General features: G+C 38.0%; 1 protein-coding gene across 1 annotated transcript in view; it reads right to left on the bottom strand.

Annotated features, from left to right (window-relative positions):
* Window positions 1–8681: 8681 nt before the first annotated feature.
* LOC132798629 (uncharacterized) overlaps window positions 8682–21319 on the bottom strand; it is a 72297-nt gene continuing 59659 nt past the window's right edge. Inside the window, exons 3-8 of the mRNA XM_060810562.1 lie at window positions 20724–21046; window positions 18347–18424; window positions 17889–18021; window positions 11175–11418; window positions 10696–10793; window positions 8682–10075 (exon numbers count right to left, since the gene is read on the bottom strand). Of these exons, the coding sequence (XP_060666545.1) occupies window positions 9807–10075; window positions 10696–10793; window positions 11175–11418; window positions 17889–18021; window positions 18347–18424; window positions 20724–21046 (1145 nt within the window). The 3' untranslated portion in view covers window positions 8682–9806. The remainder of the gene's footprint in view (window positions 10076–10695; window positions 10794–11174; window positions 11419–17888; window positions 18022–18346; window positions 18425–20723; window positions 21047–21319) is intronic.

Below are 21319 nucleotides of genomic sequence, written 5' to 3'. Positions count from 1 at the left end.
TATTAATAACGTTGGATGGAGCTAATACACGTTGAAGCAGAACAATTTTTGTAGTAACCTGTCACTATGGAAGGGAAATAATTTATCTTATTGCAATAATTTTGCTTATTTGCTTTATGCGCATATTTCGTGGCACCTTTTTCATGGTAGAATGTTTACTTACAGCACAATTCCATTATGTGCTTTGTGTTTGACGCATAAATACGAAATCCCCAAATGTTAATTCAGTTAAAAATTGCCACCGTTGGCAAACGACAAAAACAACTGGCCGAACTGTCAGTTGTTGGTTGTCCTCACTTGCTGCTTTCAGCTGCTGTTCGCAGTCAAATCTCAGCATGAAATTCATTTCGGATTAAATTAAGGATTAAGGTAACTTTTTCAAAGGTATGCTCTGCAATGGGCATTACAGGCCAGCTCTCGCTCGCCAACCAGAAATGTTACGGCATTCTCATTTCTTCTCTTCACTTCTCGTCTTTGCCATTTTTTTGTTTCGTATTTTTAATTCCATTTCAGCTGCTGTGTGGCTGCTGCTGCTGTTGCTGGATGTTGGATGAGGTAGTTGCTACTCTAGCCTTGAAAGCTATACGGACTACCGTGGCAAAGCGCTCTTAAGTATTTAAGCAAATTTAAAAACTTGTTAAGCTCCATAATGAAGCAATTTTGTGCATTGTACGGCATCAAGTTGGGTACATTTTATTGGCTTTCGTCGCTTGGCTAATAATGTTGAGCATTAGCCTCAACTCATTTGATTTCGGCACTTTCTTAACATTCGTTTTTTGGTTTTATTAATTAGCTGACACGCATACTGACGGGACGCGCCCATTAAACGTGGTCCTCAATGAGTTCAGCTGTTCAGCTGTTCAACTGGCCCCGTAACCTGTACAAAGATGTGTCCTAATGACATTACAACAATGGCAGCCGGAATGATAATGAGCCCAACCAAGCAGCCGAGCAGCCAGCAGCAGTGAACCAGCCCATGTGGCAACTTGAGCTTTAGCTCGTTATGGCTGCTAAATGCCGCTCATTTCATTTCAACAACTCCATTAAAGCAACGACAAAGAGCAACGCACAAAGAGGCGACTCCCCGTTTCAACATCCTCTGCCAGGTTGAATCTTTAGTTCTCCAGCCACCTGTCACCTGGCACCAACAACAGCTGGTGCGGTTTGGGGCTCTCTTCACAAGAATTAAAAGCGGCCTCAACAGAAAAATTCAATTATATAATTTTGACCTTTTTATTTTTTTGGTTTTGTTTTCATTTTGTGTTGATGGCCCTTTGTGTGCTTGATTTAAATGCTTCTGCATATTCTTTTCGTCTTTTTTTTAACAATAGACGAAAATGTTTGCACTTTAAAGGCTCTCGAAAAATAACAGTAGTAATTCATGCTGTTAGAACAAAAGGTGAAATGCATTGTATATGTTGTTTTTATTTGCCTTTCTTCGCTTGTAAAGTTCACAATGCCACGTTGCGTATGAGTAATGTCATTTGCAAAGTTGAAAGCTGAAAACTGAAAGAGTTGCATACAAAACTAACTATAGCAATTACGTTGCCTTGCATGCCAGCTAAATGAAGTGACTTCTAATGAGTTTCAAACTAGCTAAAGGCAAGAAGATACACATTCTATACGTTGTTGTAGTATAATACTTAACTAGAGACACATGTCGAATGGCTTTCGGTTTCGTCATAAATCTTCATTCCCGACAACGTGCATCATCATCATCATCTTCATCGTCGTCTTCGTCTTCACATTCAGCGCGTGATCTTTGGCTGCCATATATTTGTTTCTTGAGCTTCCTCTTTTGTTGCCAGCTTGATGTCGGTTTATGCGTCATTTATCATGCGAATCTCTTTACTTGTCACATTTTGACGCTGCCACTGTTGCTGCTGTTGCTCCGGTTGCTGCTTCTGCTGCTGCTGCACCAATGATGAATTTTCAGTTTTCAATGCGACAGAGCCGAGTGACAAACTGACTGGCAGCGAATGCAACAATGACTGACGACCTGACAAAGCGATCCCAGCCACAGCACCGCATCAGTCACATTAAAGCCTGACTCTGGTTTATCTCTCACTCTCGCTTTCCTTTTCCCTTTTGCCGTTCATACAAATAGGCGCAATAAATATGCGCCTTGTGGGTCATCATCTCAATCGATTCGCAAGCACTTTTAATTTCCGTCAAAAATTCACTTTACAAAATTTTTACACCATGAAAGAAAACAGCAAAAATGGCAAACAAACCGAATAAATGTGATTGTTGTCAAGTGCAAATTCAATTGGTAAACAGAGAAGACCGGACATATAATTGAATTTGCACAAATTTGCGCATTACTCGTTGATTTCATAATGAGCCGCAAATCGCATGCATATTTTATAAGGATAATTGGCTCAAGCTCTCCGTCAATGACACGGAAGTTGCATGTCAAATTGAGGGTATTGTTTTATTATTACCCCGGTTAGGGAGTTGAACATTGGAGTTCGGTTTCAATGGAGAATTGTTTCACTGGCAGCGTTATGATTGAAAATAATTACGCGTAAAACTTCAACAATGCAAATTTAATGACTTTTATAATGATGGCGGTTTGGCATTTGTTATTGCAGCTGTCGCTGTAGTTGGCGCTGTCGTCGGCGCTGGCGTTTTGCATCCTCCGGCGCATTGTGCAAAACTTCTACTACCACTATTCAAAAGTCCAACTGTGAATGTAATTAGGTGCATTCCATCTACCCAGCAGTGAAGACGAATATCAAAAACTTTGTACACTTTTGTCGCCCTTATTTCGTGTGGAATATTATTAATACCTACAGCGATGTCGGAGGCAGCCAGAGGCAAAAATACTTCTCGCACACTTGTGGTATAAGGATGGAAGTTGTTTTACGTTATTTTGTCATAATTTTAAGTACAAATATTAAATATTATCAACTTTACTTTAATCGCAACAATTATGCAACTCCATTGCAATTACGATAATGATTTTTTGTTCGCTCTTTTAAGTGCAATATTTGTGCGCAAATATTTTTCGGATTGACATTCATTTTGCATTTGCCTGATTGACGTACGTATTTTTATTGGTTTACGATATTTGTTCTGTATTGTGGGCCATCATTTGATTAACGGCAAATAAATCAAACAGTCCAACATTGCATTTCACTTGTTTAAATTATAATTTAAATACCAAACACATTTAATGAGCTGTTCGCAGCACTTTCACCCTTATGTGCCCCTATTGCAGTTCAACTTTCCTCTCGCTCTGTTGCTGAGCGGGGCACAAAATTTATTTATAGTAAATGATTATGGTGCACACATGTCAAATGTTTTATTTAAGTGAATTTTAAATGCCTACAAATTGCCCCGCCTCATTGTTCGGTTTAGTTTCGGTACGGTTTTTGTGTTTTGCATAAACATATTTCATTTGGGCTTTAACAAATTTATTTGCCAACGTGTGTAAAAGGGGCAGCAGCAACAGCGCAGCCGGAGAAAGAGCCACAACCACGCCTTCTAACCCACCAGCATGCCAGCATGCAAATAGACCCATAGCTTTATTTATGCATGCCAGCCAAGCAGGCAAACAAACAAGATACATCAAACGTGCCCGGGTCCAGTAATGGTAACGGCACCTCAAACGGTCTGGGCACGGATCCTGCCAAAATCGTCTTAAAAAAAGAGAGAGTAAAAAAATTGTGAAGTAGTGCAAAGTTTGTAACCTGCACGACGACAACATACTCTCTAATAATTTAGGAAAAATACTTATCAAAAAACATAGTTTGCTTGAAAAAATACAATTTTTTTATTATCAATTCACCTTAACTAATTTATAATCCATACTTCTTTTTTTTAGCTGCTGCAATAATTCAATATTAAGATAACCCATTTCCTCAGCTGAGATGCAGGGTGTAGAAGTTTAAGGACATGTGTTTGCTGGGTGGATGTGTTAGTCTGTGTGTGTGTGTGTGCTGCTGACGTGTCCATCCTTTTTAGCCAACTTGCTCTTTTCTGTTGAAACGTGTAAATTTATAATTAAACGCCAACACTTTTTTCAATGCTCCAAACAGGACATACAAACCTCACGCTTCTCCGGTTTCCGTTTGCTCTATCTCTCACTTTATCGCTTCCACACTCTTTCACTTTCTCTTGCTCTCTTTCTCTCTCTCTATCTCCTTCTTTGTTTCGCTGTCTTGCTTTTGGAGTAACAGTGGCCGAGCATTTGTGCTCAGCGTTCGTTTCGTTTTTAGCCATTTATGTGGAAATCTTCGTGTAAGCACTTAATTAGTGGTAAAAGTTAAACAGCCCCAAACAACAAAAGCAGCTGAAAGAGGCCCAACAAAGAACAACAATAACAACTGTTTTGTCGGGTGTATCCTGGCTGACACCGGGTCGGGGATTAATTTATTTCATTTGACGCAGATTAGATTAAATGGCACAAAGGCTCTGCATTTCCCGGCTCGTTGCACAGCGTCTAAAAACTTTTTCAACTCTCTCTCTCTCTTATTCGCTCTCTCTTTGTGAGTAGCAAATATTTTCATTTCTCTCTTTTTGCCATTTTGTGGTTTTACTGAATTACGATTCTACACAACTCTGTTTTGCGGCATGCGTGTGTGTGTGTGTGTGTGTGAGTGGCTATAGGGATATTAGGGTGTCAAGTGCCTGATGCTTGATGAGGTCAACTTCACATATGGCTCGGCTTGGCTCTTAGGCTTAACAATTTGCAACGGTAATGAGTGGGGCTATCATATTAATAAGTTTAAATATAAATGCCCCTTCATGATATGCAAATTTTCATAGCATACTTTTCAACAATGTGACTCGTTATGGCATTTTGGCATGCTCTCCCACAAACACACACACACACCCCAACTCGTACTGTTTGCTTAATCCGAAAAGCTTAACAATACGTGATTTGTATCTGAGGCCATTTGCACGCATGCAACAACAACAATGGCATTAGCAGCAATAACAACACTAATTACAACAATGCACTATGGGTAAAATTTGCATTTTTCGACAATTTATAAATGTCACAATTCTGATACTCAGGAAAAGCAAGCAAAATTTTGGGAAGTGGATTCTTAAAAATATTTGTATATAGAGGCGTTAAAGAGTTTTTTTAATTAATATGATTGAAATAGAAACTCATTCTTATTAAACAAAAAAACATTACAAGAAACGAAAGAGTTTCTATTACATAAGAAATCTACGCAGTTTATAAAAAAAATTATCTTAAAAGATAATTAAATTAAAATGTGTATAAATTTGAAAGCTCTCTCAATTGCTGAACTTGTATGATTAAAAATCAAGCAGACAATTAACAAAACCTAAAATAAACTGCCTAAAATAACTAAATATTGATAGTAAAAGCTTCGTTAGTCATTTCGAATTGCTTTTAGTTTCTTTTGTAGTTTGCTGTATATATTTGTAGTATAATAATCGGTTTGCAAGGAAACTTTCCTTGCAAGACCCTCAAGAATAAAAAAACATTCGTATCTATGGATTTCCAATATTTTAACATTATAATCTGTGTTTTCTCTACTAATTCTATGAATTGTTTTCATTCATGTTTTTAGTGCAACACCTTAAGTCAACGAATAACGTATCATAAAATGTAAGTACTTTAAATTTAGTTCCAAAAATATCTGAGGATCTAAAATGTCATTAAAGTTATGAAATAACTTTTATAAAATCTAGACTTACTCCATAGTGCACTGGATTTGATTAAGAACATGCTTCGTTGAGCGCCAAAAGAAAAGATGAACAACAAAAAGAGCAAAAACAAAAACGAAAGAAACACAAAAACAGCAGCGATTATTTGAGAATTTATTTATAAAAATGACTCAACCACAACAACTTACCACGCCCACTTAGCAAACCCGCTTGCGGCGTTTAATTAACTTTTGCACAAAATTGCGCGCAACAACTTTAAAACGATAAAACTTTTTATGAGCTGCTCGCTTGGTTTTGCAATGCATTTTGTTTTGCGCATTGTGTGGTGGCCAAATTACAATATGAATTTTAGTTTGCTCGATGAAATAAAGTACCATAAACTGCCAGCAGCTTAGAAACCAACTAACACATATCTTTCAATTTAAATAAATTAAATGTAAAGTCAAATAACAAATAAATAATATTGTTGGAATATTTATTTGATTTTGACAATGATTAGTTGATTTGTTTGCGTTGTCTTCTAGTATTCCCCTGTTGGAACTTTTGTTTACTTACAGGGTATAACAATTAAACTTGTGGTACTTATACCCGCATATAAAGCAACAACGCCATCACGCCCATCCCAACTTCGTGGTTGACTTTTAAATTGCATAACTGTTTGGCCCAGCGCTGTAGGTCAACGTGGACGAACGATGACATCTCAAAAGTTTTGCAGCCCAGGTGACATGGCCACCGACGACTTCAGCTGCATTTTTTGCAGTCACTGTGGCACTGTGTTGCTGGCCCGCGGAGATTTTTCAATGGTTGCGTCAAGTTGGCGGCATAAATAAACAACAACAAAAGGCAGCAGAAGCATAATAACAACAGCAATAAAAGCAGACAGCGATGACAAGAACGGCAGCCATTTTGCGTTGGCAAATGGAAATAAACCGCACAACGGACAACTTTTACCTCACTCTGTTAATGGGTAAAATTTATCTGCCGCTGTTGCCTCGACAGTTTACAAAATGTGACAACAGCAACAGAACCAAAGGCAACAAAAGCAACAGTCAACGATAACAAGCAAGTTGAGAGCTGCATACAAAATTAAACAAAAATTGAAGCGTTTTGCATGCGCTTCGAAAAATTTGAAAACTTTCCTCATGAAACTATTTTCCAATTTTAATTGCAACCCCTCACGGCATGCTATCTATGATGATCACGCTGGCAGAATGCCAACAACGCTCTAATTAACTGTTCAGTTTATTTAGTTGGCATTTTGGAATCTTCTCAAAAGTTGAGCAGCATTTTTCGATCTTACAATGTATATAATCTTGAAGTTTTCTAAGTTGTAGAGTTAATATATGAGCCTTGAGGTCCAAAAAAGCCAGCAAAACAATAGCAATATTACATTTAATGAGCCCTTTTAATTTTTTGCAGAAAATCTCTATAGATTATTATTTTGGTCATATTACGTATACGTAACATATTCTCAAACTTGTGTGGATGGCAAAAGAATAAAATACTTCACAAAATAAAGTTTTTTTTTGTAGTAAAATTTTTTAAAATAACAGGAAAATAAAAATAATAAAATAAATCAATTAATACTCTAGTTTAATACTTTTTGACTCTAAAACTTTCTGGCAAAATCAAATCATTACATAGACAAAAATACTCACAAAAATTCCTGCAAATCCCACAACGCTACAAAAGCTGTACAACAAATGAAATAAATGAGAAAGAAAAAGTGCCAGAGTAATTAATGACAGGCATCTGATGACCTCCGCTACTGCGTCTACTTAAAGGCACAGCATTAACTATAAGCACACAAATGTTTATTGCTGAAACTAGAATTATATTAATGACAGTATCAAACAATTTTAATTAGGCCATTTTCAGCAGTGTCGAAGGTCAGCGAAATATCTTTCGCCTTAATGGAAAAATCGTAGCAAGAGGCGGAAATTGCAATTAGTTTTTAATTCTCTCTAAACTGAAGCTCATTAATAAATAATCAGTTTAATGCGTGCCGTTAATGAAATAATAAGTCGAAATTAAATTCGAATAATTGAGAACGTAGCTAGAAGGCATTTGATAAGTGAATTAATCAACGTATTCGGGCATAAATTTCGTGTGTGCATGCGAAAAATGCAATAGAAACATTTATCAGTCAGTTAAATTGTTTGCGTGTAAAATATTTGCCCACAATTAAGTGAAACGCTGGCGCGTGTGCATATAATTTATGATTTCATTTAAACAACTGAACTGCGAGTAATTATGCGACCGCACACAAACACAACTGTTCGGACTCTCACACACTCTCACACACTCACAAACGCACTCATAATACACACATCACTCATACGCGCCGCAAGCCCAAAATTAGAAAGCGTCGCGCTTTGCGTCCGCAAATCGGAAAAGAGAAGGAGGAACGGAAAGCGGAAAGCGGGGTCGCCATCAACAGTCCGTATTAGTTGACCACAGCTGGGAGTCCGAGCGAGAACTTTGCGCCTTGGCCCTGAGAGCCAAACACCACGAACCACACACACACACACACGCTGTGGCACTCATATTACGTATACGCGCTGTTGTGCGGCACAAGTGCGAATTAATGAGCAGTCGTTGTTGGGCTTATCTGAAGCGCTTAATTTGAAGCGATTCCGTTTACTTTGAGTAGGCGGCTTTAATTTGCATGTTTGTTGGCACGAAAAAAACAAGCGAGAATAAAGTGAAATGAAATTAGGCCTTGGCTATATTAACAATTTATTGATTTAACGCTGAAACAAAGAGGCAAACCCAATAACCGTTAACCGTCCTTGCGCTGTTATGTCATTGCGTTAAGCTGCAATAATTACAAATTACAACACGTTCATTAATAAATGGACGGGTCACAGTAAAATTTAATTAAAATGACGCGCAAACAATTTGGGTGAATATATTTTTGTTTTTATTTTCATGTTTATTATGTTGTTTGTCAACGTCAAAGGCAATTGCCAACTTTTGCAGAACCTGTTTAAAATGTGGAAAAATAAAACTATTTTGTGAATTAATTTCTTTAATCAAATGAATTTTTATTGCTTCTCACGCTTTGTTGTCGTTGAGAAGTTTTTTGCCATACATATGTTGTGTGTTAAATTACATGAGTTCAATTTCCTTCCGGGCTTCTGAAAATCTGAAAATGTTGTATGTATGTTATGTATGTAAGTGTGCAGTTTGATGTTGTTTATAATATTTGCTTATGCTTATTTTACAAGTACATAGTTTGCGTTTTTATTTATAGTTTTGCTGACATTTACGAAAGTTTATTTTGCATTTATTTAAACTGGATCTTTCAACTCTTTCGACTTGAATGTGTTTATAATTTTGCTCTTCTTTGCAAATTGCAAATACAATTTGTTAATTGAGGAAAATGAAAATATTTTGAAAATAAAATTAAATATCCGATACTATATATAATGTATATGTACACAAGAAGAGCAAGCTGAATTTGCATTTTGAGAAGCACAAATTGCTCTGCTCAAATTAACAACATAATTAATTAATTTATTATTATTACGACTATCCACAAACACCCTTACAGTCAGGATATTTCAATGCTTACAGCTAGGATATTACAGTTAGACTAATCTCTCTCTCTGTAAGGGTATCCGATCGTTGACTAAACGAATATCGCTTATATGGATTAGTTTGCATTTGTAATTGAGTTTTTTATTGTGATGTGATTCATTTTCATTCGTTTTTTGCTGAAGCGTTGTGCAAAGGGAAAGTGTTAAATTAAATTAGTACATCGATTAATGTGAACCAGTAATTTAACACATTTGCAATTACATTTATAATTATTATGTATACTTTGTTTTTTTTTTTTTTCGTGTGTGTGTTGTTTTTCAATAGCAGCGATTTATAATGTAGTTTGTGTGTTTGTTTTTATTATAGTTTCAGCCTATCGTTAAATGTATTTTCGTATTTTGTCATAGTTATTGTTACATAATGTCATGTATATATATTATGTGGTTTATACATATATGTATATATATATTGTACGCTATGCATAAATTAAAACTAAATGTCACTGTTCATTGAGGGTCATAAAGTATGACACCTTTTTGCAATGCCATTTTACACATAAAATTATCGTTATCTATCAGTGTAATTATGTACAAGAAATGTGTTTCACTTAATTATCATGATGTCATTGGTTGTAGTTGTTGCTGCTGCTGCTTTTCTCGCTGTTGCTCTCGATGTTGTTGTTGCTGTGTGGGTCTGCTTATTGATTGCCTGACATCACAATTGATATGCACTAAGGATAAGTTGCCGGAGCCAAGAAGCCAACGCATCCATCGCACCACAGCGCTGGCGACCAATGCCAGCACAAGGCTAAAGTTGAGACTGCCTCTCCGCTTCAGGCAGCTTCCATTTGCGCCGCTCTTCTGCATTGCAGCCGGACTCTCGTCTGTATATACATTGAAAGATGGCGAGAAGAAGAATGAAGATGATATGGCGACTCAGCACAAGAAAGGCATTAAGTAAAATAAAAAACAAAGTATGAAAGCTACAGTCGAGTGTTCTCGACTGTGATATACCCGCTACCGATTTTGAGTAACAGTGGCGTATTAATTTTAAATATGCCAAATTAATATACCATAAAAACAGTATCAGTATAGCCTGAATACCTCCGACAATTTTTATGTGATCGCTATCAAATTTCAAGGTTTTGAAATACTATAGTTATTATTGTATGTACCAAAATTACGCTTGTTATTAGATGTTTATCGACTTACGGGGGCGGAAGTGAGAGTGGCAAACATTTGAAACAAACTTGATCTGCATGCAACTATAAAAAGTGCTGTCAAAAATGATATCTCTCTTACAGTTTTTGAGATCTAGGTGTCCATACGGACAGACAGACAGGATAGAGAGACAGACAGTATGCCTATATGCCTGTTATATACATTTCCTGGAGCCAAAAAAGTTATAATACCATTCTACATTATGGGTAACGGGTATAAAAAAACACAGAAAATACAACAAAGTAAAAGAGATGAAGCTGTTTCTGACAGCCAATCCACTTACCATTAATGACATTCACCACAACGCTGGCCGCCTCCGCAGTGGTTGGCATGCACGTATAGTTGCCGGTGTCCAACAGCTGTGCATTAGCAATCCGTAATCTGCAACATTAAAGCAAAGCTTTAAGCAATTCACAATTGACAGAGAGAGAGAGAGATAGAGAGGAAGAGATAAGGGGGGCCAATCAGAGTTTGCCACCACATGAATTCAGCTTCATTGATCAAAGTTCAAAGCGTGCTGGAGCATTGGCTATTGAGCTGGAAACCAACAAGCACTTGAAAATGCAGACACCTTCGATACACACGCTTGCAACCAACCACACACACACACTTGCCAGACCAGCTGACAGCTGCTTGTGTTGACGGCTGAATGCAATGCAACGACGACTTGAGAGTCTCTTCGTGTGATTATGATGAACACATTCCTAAAATCAATAGAACTCACTCTGTAGCATGCTGCCTGCTTCTTGCACGCTTGCTTACCTGCTCTGCAGTTTCTCTGCCAGCGTTGATTCCATAGAGATGCGTTGCAAATCGATGGCTGCATCATTCGGATGCGCCACAAAGGGTGTTAGAATGTAGGGGCCGCGATACCAGTAAATTGGTCCAATATCCTGTACAGCACTCGCCGGTTGCTTCACATGGCATGTGAGCGTTATAACGCTGCCCTGCTTGACGTACAAATCCGATGGACCGGCTATAATCGCTTTGGCATCTGGCGGTGTTACTGCAAAATGCCAATTGAACGTGCGAAAAATTGATTAATGGCATTTCCAAGGTGCACACACACACACACACACACACACACACACACACACACACACACACATACGCTAATCGAGTAATGCTTCTCTCGTTACACACTTCCCCTCCCCTCAAATACTGTTTACGGTTGTTAGGCATGTGGCCAAGGCCCAGTCAGTTGAAATTTCATTGGCATGACGACAATTCAAAAGCCGACAACGACGACGACTCACAATTTTCATTTGAGGAATCAAAGATGCCAGCCAGCCGCATGCCGCATACAATACGAGAGCATCTCGCATAGCTAGAGTACTTTTCACCTGCGATAATGTGCAGGTTTCACAGTTTTAACGAGTGCCAGCTACGTGACACAATGTGCGCCGCCCAAAATGGCTCTTAAATGAAGCAGATTTTGAGTAGCCAACAGAACAGACAATTCAAGAGACAAACAGACAGACAGTTGGAGAGACCGGCATTAAACACAAATTGAAGTTTAAGCATTGAACTTTATTGCTGCATACTTTCGTGCGCCAAATGTACTTTAGAAAGGCATTTTACGATATGCTGGCGGAAGAGATTTAAACATTGCAGATAAAGCTTAGTTCGGCTGAGAAGCTGACTTAATTTCTCTCGGTTGATTTACTTCATGACATAATTTAGTTATCAAGGTGGAAATGAAATCAATTGAAATGCACGTAAATAAAATTATTTTCGAAAAGCTAAAGCACAAATCATTAATTATTTCTTCGAATAGCAAAATAATGAAAATTCATATTAATAGTTATGAAAATAAATAAGTGCACATCAGTCAAACTTATTGTGAAACTAAATAGCGTGTGTTTATCTTCTTGGCTTTGACAAACTTATGACAGCTGTGAAGTGTTCAATATCTTTGGTCTTTTGGGCAATGTAAAGGTAATTTATTTTTACTGCCGGCATAATTGTTTATTTTTCAGAAACTCAATCAGTTTAAAGGGCAATATCATTTCACATATCTAGCACGGAAATTCGACAAAATAAACATGAGTGTGACAGCCTAATATCTTATCTCAATTGCGGCGAGTTCAACAGAAATTATCGAAGATAATTCGCTGTGAATTACTTAAAGACATTAAACGACAGGCTCGTGAAAAACAACTGTATTGTTACTGGGTGCCAATGAACTAAGAGCCAGAAAGTTAACCACAAACAAAACTAAAACGATATGAGGTGACTAGCTGACTAACTCTTGTTGTTTGTGTTTGCAGCGCACTGAAATCGGCTTTACTGTCTACTACATAGCGAAGCTATTGCCATTGCTATGGCTACAGCTTCAGGCCATCATCCTACTTCTGGTATCAACCACTCGACCCCACTGCACATCATTAACAACGTCAACATTTGACTTTGCTGACTGGCTGCTGTTAGCCAAACTGTCGGTGGACGCACGAAAAAACATTAAACCAATTTTCAGTGCCTATAAGTGAGTCAGTCAGTTAGTGAAGCAGGCGAGCAGGCGAGCAGGCGAGCTTTAGGGGGCGACTGTGCTCTGCATTTGTCTCTGTCTGCGGCAGCTGGCAACTGGCAAACTGGCACAACAACAGCCACCAAAAACAACAACAACAACAACAACAGAGAGACCTTATCTCGCCCCCAAAATCATGGGCAATATTAGAAAGCCACGCATTCTCGTACTCGGGAACAGCCATCAACGCAACGCTGTGGACATAATGGTTCCGTTTCGTGATGCCACACACACACACACATGCTCTGCTCTCTACTTTGTGTGTGTGTGTGTGTGTGCCAGTCACAATAACAACTAGCTAACAACACTTAAAATGTGTGTAAAATGCGCGACAGCAACAAGAATTGTTCCAGGCAACCAACAGCTTCATTGGCCTTGCCACGCCCTCGCAAACAATGGGTCAATGATACACCAAAAGCCAACGACAACAATGAAATGTCCAACACACAACCCACCTAATCCATTCTCCCAGTTATCCCCATCGTCTAGCAAATACACACAAAAATGTTAGAGGCTTTGTGGTTACAAATTTTTATGTGCTAGTTTTGCCATTTCATTTAGTTTTCTCGCCCAGTCTTTTCACTTTATATTTATATACCCTGTAAACAGATGGCATAGATAGGCATTGAACTCAATTGAATTATGGGCACAATTTTGTCATAAATATTATCTTCGTTAATTGTCTCCCACTCAGTTGAAATAGTAAAACGAAATATTTTCCATTGCGTCAGTTAATATTTGTTATTCTTTGACAAACTAGCTTACTATACGTCGAGCACTCTCAACTCGAGTATGCTTGTCTCTCGATTCTTTTCTTTTTATTATTATTATGTGCCTGTTATGGCCGGCATTTGATAACGCAAAGACACACAGACCAGACGAGAACAATTTCCTGAAATTGACTCTTCAGATAATGGCCACCTGAATGGCGACTGCTTCGCCAGAGCTTCGCTCTGTTTATAAGCCAGATTTTCAATGTAGATATTTCAAGAGAAAATCTATTTATACTTCCAACTAAATGTGCCCAAAGCAAAATAAAGAAGAATCCAAACAAATGCAAAATCAATTAATATTATGCGCTCAAATCAAATTTAACTGTAGATAGAAAAATTCTTTAATAAACTGCCACAACTACCATAACAAAATAAAAATACAATCTTCAACAAATAGCGTAAATTTAGTGTGGAAATGTAGTTTTCATAAAAATTCACATCATAGTCTGGAAAAGCTATCTACTAAGCCAAATTAACATAGCAGCGAAAGAGAAATTCATGAATGTAACAAACAAAAAAAAATAGAAACTACATAGCGCAGATAAATGAGGAAAACGAAGAAGCGATGAATAAAAGTGAATTTGTCCTAGTTGCAAGTTTTTGGGGAACTTGCAACAAAGGTGAATATGAATATGCAGGTCAAATGAAGGGTTTGAATTGTTGCAGACTGTTGAAGTTATGAAAACACAATTTTCATGCATTAAATCACATACTTTCACGGTTAGCCTCATCTTCCAGAAAAGAAATGTACACACAAATTATATAAGAAGTTTGGGGGAAACTTATTGCATGATTCATGTCACAATTCGTGCAAACAAAAGCAATGTTTTGCATACTCGAAAAAAGCGAAATCTTTGTTTGCCCTCAGCTGAGTTGAGGAATGCTGTTCATTTTTAAGGAAATCCTTCCTCTTCGTAGCATTTTTTGGGCGCGTAAGACCGGTGACAGAATATTTTATCACGCTGCCAACTGCAGAAGCCAAACGTGAAATCTGCGCTCAACAATTTGGTTTTTTTGGTTGCTTTTGCTTTTACTTTTGCCTTTCAAATCATTAGCATAAATTTTTCTTGGCATTGCCGCGACTTCCCGTCGCCGGGATAAAATCCAATTCAAAGTGCTATGCGTGGGTTAACGGAATGAGGAGGACGATGAAATGGAATAGATTATATTTCATGTACTTTTGCGACTCTTGCTGCAGTTTGCTGCAACGTGTAGAAAACGAGTAGATTTTGTAACGGAAGCCAGAGGATGTTGCAGCGTTGATTTGACTTTAAAAGATGTTGATGAGATTTGCGTTGAGTTTGTTATAAATAAACCCTCGGTTGGCTGCTGCCAGCCAATTTGTGTTGCACGTTGAAAATTCCCCAGGTGCTGCCAACAGCTAACGGTATACTTGTGTTAAATCTAGCATGTCAAGACATGTGCGCCAATTTTCACAATTTTCACACACAGCAAAGATGTGAGCACATTTTTACGTTGGTATTATTGAATCACATGAATGGCCGTCAAGTGGGCCAAAAGTGGTCAAGTAAACGATTGAATGCACATTAGGGAATACATAACAACAGCAACCTCCCAACGAATCGGACTCAAAACGAATCGTATTAAATTGAATCAAAGTGAATCAAAAGCAAACTAAACCAATCTTCACAAAACAAGCAAGCAAACAAACAACAAAACACAACACAACACAAGAAACGTGCATTTGAGATTTCCAGACTTTCAGCTAAGCAATTTGATGGTAAACTATTCAATAATTTCAATTAACTTTGCCAGCAACAACAGCAAGCGAAAAATAAATAAATAACTAAGAGAAACTTTCGGACATGATGACAAACATTGAGCTACAAGTTGGCTTCTGGACTGGGCCACACAACAACAGCAAAAAAAGGCGAAAATAAAGTTTGAAATCAATTTTACGTACATGAATGAAACATGAACGTGCATGCTTTTGTGTAGCAATTTATAACAAACACGCACACTAACTCACTACAAGGAGTGTCTGAATACACAGGAGGCAAGAGCAACAGCAACAGCAACAGCGACTTGAAGCTGAGACGCAAAATATTGCCTGCAACGGAAATCCATTGTAGAAAACTTGTAAAATGCCAAAACAATGGTACGAGATCGTGGTGCGAACGTGCAAAAACACCTCAAAGGATGCCTGCTACACAAACTCAGACACACACACCCACGCACACATATACACACACTCGCTCACAGTGAAACCCGAACGCAGACAGCGTAACGCCCTCGGGGCCACGCCCTCATTGGCTGGTGTGTATTACAGGCAGCATATGAATTTAGTATTGAATTTAAATGCAAATTGCGTTTGCATGCAAAACGTGTAGAAAAATAGACAGCAAAGTTTCGCTACCACAAAAGGCAGAGTTTCGCTCTCTCTCTCTCGCTCTCACTGCGTACCAACATAAACTCGCATATGTATGTGTGTATGCAGAGTATATATATATATATACGCAAATGCCTGCAAATTGATATACCCAAACCATACCGTTGACCTACATTAACGTTTCTAACTGTACGAACTACACGACGTATACGTACTCTAATTGATGAGGCGCTGTATAAATTGGCGTGCAAATGACACGATAAACACATCAAATTAGCGAACTGGCTTAGAGCGGCTAATTGCCTAAATAACTTTAAATAAATAAATTATAATGTGAGTAAATTATATTTTAGAAACAGTTTAAAAACTGGAAATTGAAAATATAATAAAAAAGCACTTAATAATAATTTAACATTTTGAATGAAAACAAATAAATTTGTGATTATAATTGATTGAAGAACGTATAGTAGCATGTTGTATACAACAAGCCATTGCGTTAAAATACTTTAACGTTTTCAGATATAGGACTACAGAACGTACACGTACTTTAATTGATTGGCTCTGTATAAATTGGCGTACAAGTGGCCGATAAACACATACAATAATCGTACTCACTTAGATCAAATAAATAATATGAGTAAAAAAATTAAGATAGTTTAAAAAATGAAATTTATATTTTAAATCAAACTATTAATAACACTAAAATTAAACATTATAAACGGATACAAGAAAATATAATGATTAAAATACACAACACAATTTAATTAAAAATATTTTAATAGCCACTACCCATAAAGTAGAAAGGTAATATAATACTATAATCTTGTCCCTGAAGCAAACTTATGTATCAGTTAGAAGAATGCATCTTCGGCCACATAGAGTATATATATTCTTGATCAGCGTCAACAACCGAGACGATATAGCCGTTGAACTCTTACATCTCAGAGACTCTAAGAGACATATAATATATGTACTCTATGGCAATTTGGAATATAGAACCAAGGAGAGCCTTCGTTATATTTTGGTATTTTTTAGTATATTAAGTTGGTATTTTTTATAGTATTGGTTTTATTGAAAATGGGTAGCGGCTATCTCACAGTCGAGCAATCTCACCTGTAGCTTTTTTACATGACTATAACTCTTTCCAATACTTTAGTATACATAACAAAACAAAAATAATAATTTGTGAAGCTCTGGAAGAGTTTTTTGTAAAAACCAAAATTAACAAACAATCCTTAAGCTCTATCAATTCCTCTATCTCAAAGTCGTCAACACAAAGTTTGGAAAATACTGTAATATTAATAAAATAAACAATGTATTTAATAGCTCAATAAGGACAATATATAAATATGGTATCTAAAAGACGCTTACATTTTAATCTAAAAAAGCGCTTTCAATATAAGTAAAGAAAATTCGACTAACTTTTAAATTGAGCATAACACAAAAACCCCTATTTAATGTTAAAGGTATATATAAGCAACATTGTATCACATTTACACACACACACATCAATGTTGCAATATAACACATGAGCAACGGAAACTTTTGCGAAAACCCGTTGCTCCTTTATGCGCCTTCAGTCAGCGACTGGGCAAAGTTTGTGCCCAATTTAAAAGACTCTTCCCCTGGGTGGTGTGTAGTATAAAAAGTTACAAGTCGCAAGTTGCAAGTTGCTACAGCTGGCAACCTGCAACTCGTGCAGACGACGTCGACGACACGCTGACAATGCGTATGAATCGAAAATGGAAATCAGAGTAGAAGAGAGAATTGCAATGCTGCATGCTGGATGCTGGATGCTGGATGCTGGATGCTTTTGCTTAACTCACCTATGACATTCAGGCGGAATGCCATCGAAATCTTTGGCTCCGTATTCACTTGGCACTCGTAGATGCCGCTGTCACGTGGCTGAGCATATTTCACATGCAACGTCCAATCCTTGGAGTCGGCGGTGCGTACGACCTGCAAGCACACACAATGCATAGATAAATCGCTGAGGGCAACTAAGTTATCGGAGACAGCTGGGGCTGAGAGGCGGGGCTCTAGGTGTCCTTGGGCAAATTTAATCAATGCACACAAGTTGGGCAAAGGCAAAACAGCACAGGAGCAAGCACCGAATTGCATACGCAATTAAGCCGTCTTAGCTTTACAAATGGCCAGCGCATGCCTCTTGGCCATTTAATAAGCTAGACGAGCTCAGACACACAAACAACAGTGGTAGATGGCGATAAACTGGCACAGAGAGACAAGGACAGAGACAGAGAATAAGTAGATTACGTATACGCACCTTAAAGCGTTCGTCTGATGTGTAGGTCAGAATGCCTGCAGTCAGAATGTGCAAATCGCGTTTCCTTATCCAGGATACCTGCAAATAGAACAGACACACACAGAGAGTGAGATATATTTAGTGAGCCCAGGCAAGTGCAGGACAAAAGGACGGCAAACGCCTAAGTCAATTTTAAAAATTGCTTTGCCCTGTCCCCAAAACGAAAGGGACGAACAAAGCCCAAATAAAGGAGGAAAATTTAATAAACCGAACGGCAAAATGAACTACAGAACAGAGAGTAGAGTAAAGTAGAGTATAGTGGAACGGCAGCGGCAGGTAACAGAAAAAAAACTAACTAAAAAACTTTCTGCAAATACTCTCACCGTCTGTGGAACAGCAGCAGCAGCATCAGCATCGGCGGTAGACAAAGCGATTTGCGAGGAACTCACACACTGAAATGCTGTGAGTAAAGCCTGCAAAGGAGCGCACAGAGAACGACGAAGTGCGTGCCCAAAATGTCAGCGGCTTAAACTTGCCAAAGCCTCCAAAAAATGGTGGCTTCAACCGAAAAGTAATCTGCGCGCCTGCCGCAGGCAAGCCAAAACTTTTCGCTACTCCAACAGACATGAACAACAACAAAAAAAGAATTTAAAAAAAAATACGCAAAAAAAATAACATCGAGAAAAAAAATAAAAAAAAGACATTGAACAAAGTGAAATACAAAAAAAAAAGAAGAGCTCAAGCCAAAACTAAAAGTGTCAAAGTGGCAAAAGGAAATGCCGCTTACCCCTCATAAAAAAGTAAAAACGAAAAAGAGGAAGAGTAACAAAAAGGTGCTACTAAATCTGACTCATCATGGGAATGGATGATGACGAGTTTGTTGATGAATAAGGTGAGCTGGCGCTGCTGCTCTTGCTGGACGACGGCGATAGGTCTTCCACGTCTAAGTGGATTCACAGAGCAAGGCTAAAGAAGTCGCAGCAAAATGGAAAAAAAACCGAAAACAAAAAAATAAAAGGGTACAGCAAAAGGACCGTGAGAACTAGCAGCCAGCAATGATAGATTAAGCAACTGCGTTCGCAACTTAAACAGCTGCTTGAAATTCATTCAAGTTAAGCTTCAAAGTTTGCACCTTAACTGACCTTCGAAATTATTTAGATTAATGATGCCAAAGGTACAGAGAGCACTATTGTTGGCTGCTTCTTTTTTTGTTAAATACTTGACAAAACTTGTTAACGTTAAAAGTTACGATGCCCATCAAACTTAAAAGCTGTAAAAATGTATCTTTTATTCAGATTTGAGAAACAGATACTTTGCGTCCTAACGAATTTAAAGCGTTGCCCTATCTTAAACTCATTAGTGTAACATTTGCAATCGGATATTAAATAAATTTCTCAGCTTTCGGCAGAAGTAAAATAAACAACAAACTCCAAGGATTTAAGACCTACAGCGTTCATAAAATATATAGTAATTTAATCCGTGGAGAAATAATAAATTTCTCAAACAATTTATGCTTCTGGTGGCAACATTATTTGTTACTGAAATGCTACACAAAGGTTATATACATAATTTAAGTTTGATGAAGCAGCAGCAGCAGCAGCGGCGGCGAAAGTGCTCGAAGGACTTTCAATGCTATTTGTAGCCACTGTTTGAAAATTGTTCACACAATTCAGAGCAATTGAAGACCAAGTTATGTTACAAACGACCACCAAGCAGACCGCCCTACGCCCTACGCCCAACGCCCTCCGCCCTCAAGTGAAGTGTAAAGTGCAAAGAAAAAAACAGAGAAAAAAACAAAGTTTAAAGTTGATGAAGCAGCGTAGCAATCAATAGATACAAAAAAAAAGAAAAAGAGAGTGATGAAAAGAAAGCTGAAAAAATAACAAAATTAAAAATGAAGTAAGGGTGGCTGAGCAAAAAAAAAAATATAGAAAAAAAATGAAACACAATGCAAAGCCATAAACTGAACTTTGCTGGCGAATGCCAATGGACTGACAAAGGAGCAAGAAACAGCATGCGGGAACAGAGAGAGCATAACGGAGGGCAAGCGAACGCTGGAACTCTGTCATTCAAGCAAGAAAATGACCAAAAGATGTGATGAGAGATGATGGCAAGGACAAAGCACAAGCAAGCGGAACCGGAAAACGATACGAGTAGCTGAACAAACTGACAAAAGAAACAGAAAACTGAAAGCTGCTGCTGTAAAAGAACAAAAAAAAAGCCAACGTGAAACTTGGCGACTTTGGCGGTAACTTGATTTTCAGCTTGACTAGTTTGCCTGAGGCGGCGGGGTCAATATTTGCCTAAGCGATAGTTAAGAATCCATAAAGAAAAAAAGTGAAATATATTTATGTGTAAGGGAAAAGCATTTTGAGATAAGACCGCCCACTTGACTCACCGATTTATCGCGCAAATTGTCAACGCGACAATTGATGGCTGCCGTGTGTCCGGTTCGTGCCGTTATATTCCTGGGCATGCCAAAGTCAAACACTGGCGGCGGATAAGTTGTCTCGTCCACTTGCTCATCGAGCTCGTCCAGTGCATTGTCAAACTGAGCCACATTGTTGTGGTGCAGATGGTGGTTACCGTTTACGTTGTGGTTATTCTTGTTCTTGTTGTTGCTGTTGCTGTTATAGTTGTGGTCATGGACCAGTGAGGCGATATATACATCATCCACAGCGGCAATGGAGGGCAACAGTCCGTTGTCTAAAATGCTTCCAGCTGCAAAGGGCAGAGAAGAGAAGAAGAATTGTGAATTGAATAAGCAAATGTGCTGAAATTGTTGATTGAATTGAATTGAATTGAAAGCATTCACATTGCTGCCAACTATCGATAGCTGGATCAGAACTTCATTTACAGCTTAGGCCGATACATAGATACACAACGAACACACACAGTGTATGCACATAAAACCACTTAAAGCTGAATGAAGAGATTGAATATACTGGCAACGATAAAGGATGAGAGCATCTCTATGCCTCTTTTTAACTGCAA

Source organism: Drosophila nasuta, chromosome 2L (assembly GCF_023558535.2).
Source record: "Drosophila nasuta strain 15112-1781.00 chromosome 2L, ASM2355853v1, whole genome shotgun sequence".
NCBI lineage: Eukaryota > Metazoa > Arthropoda > Insecta > Diptera > Drosophilidae > Drosophila > Drosophila nasuta.
This window is presented reverse-complemented; position numbering and strand designations above follow the sequence as displayed.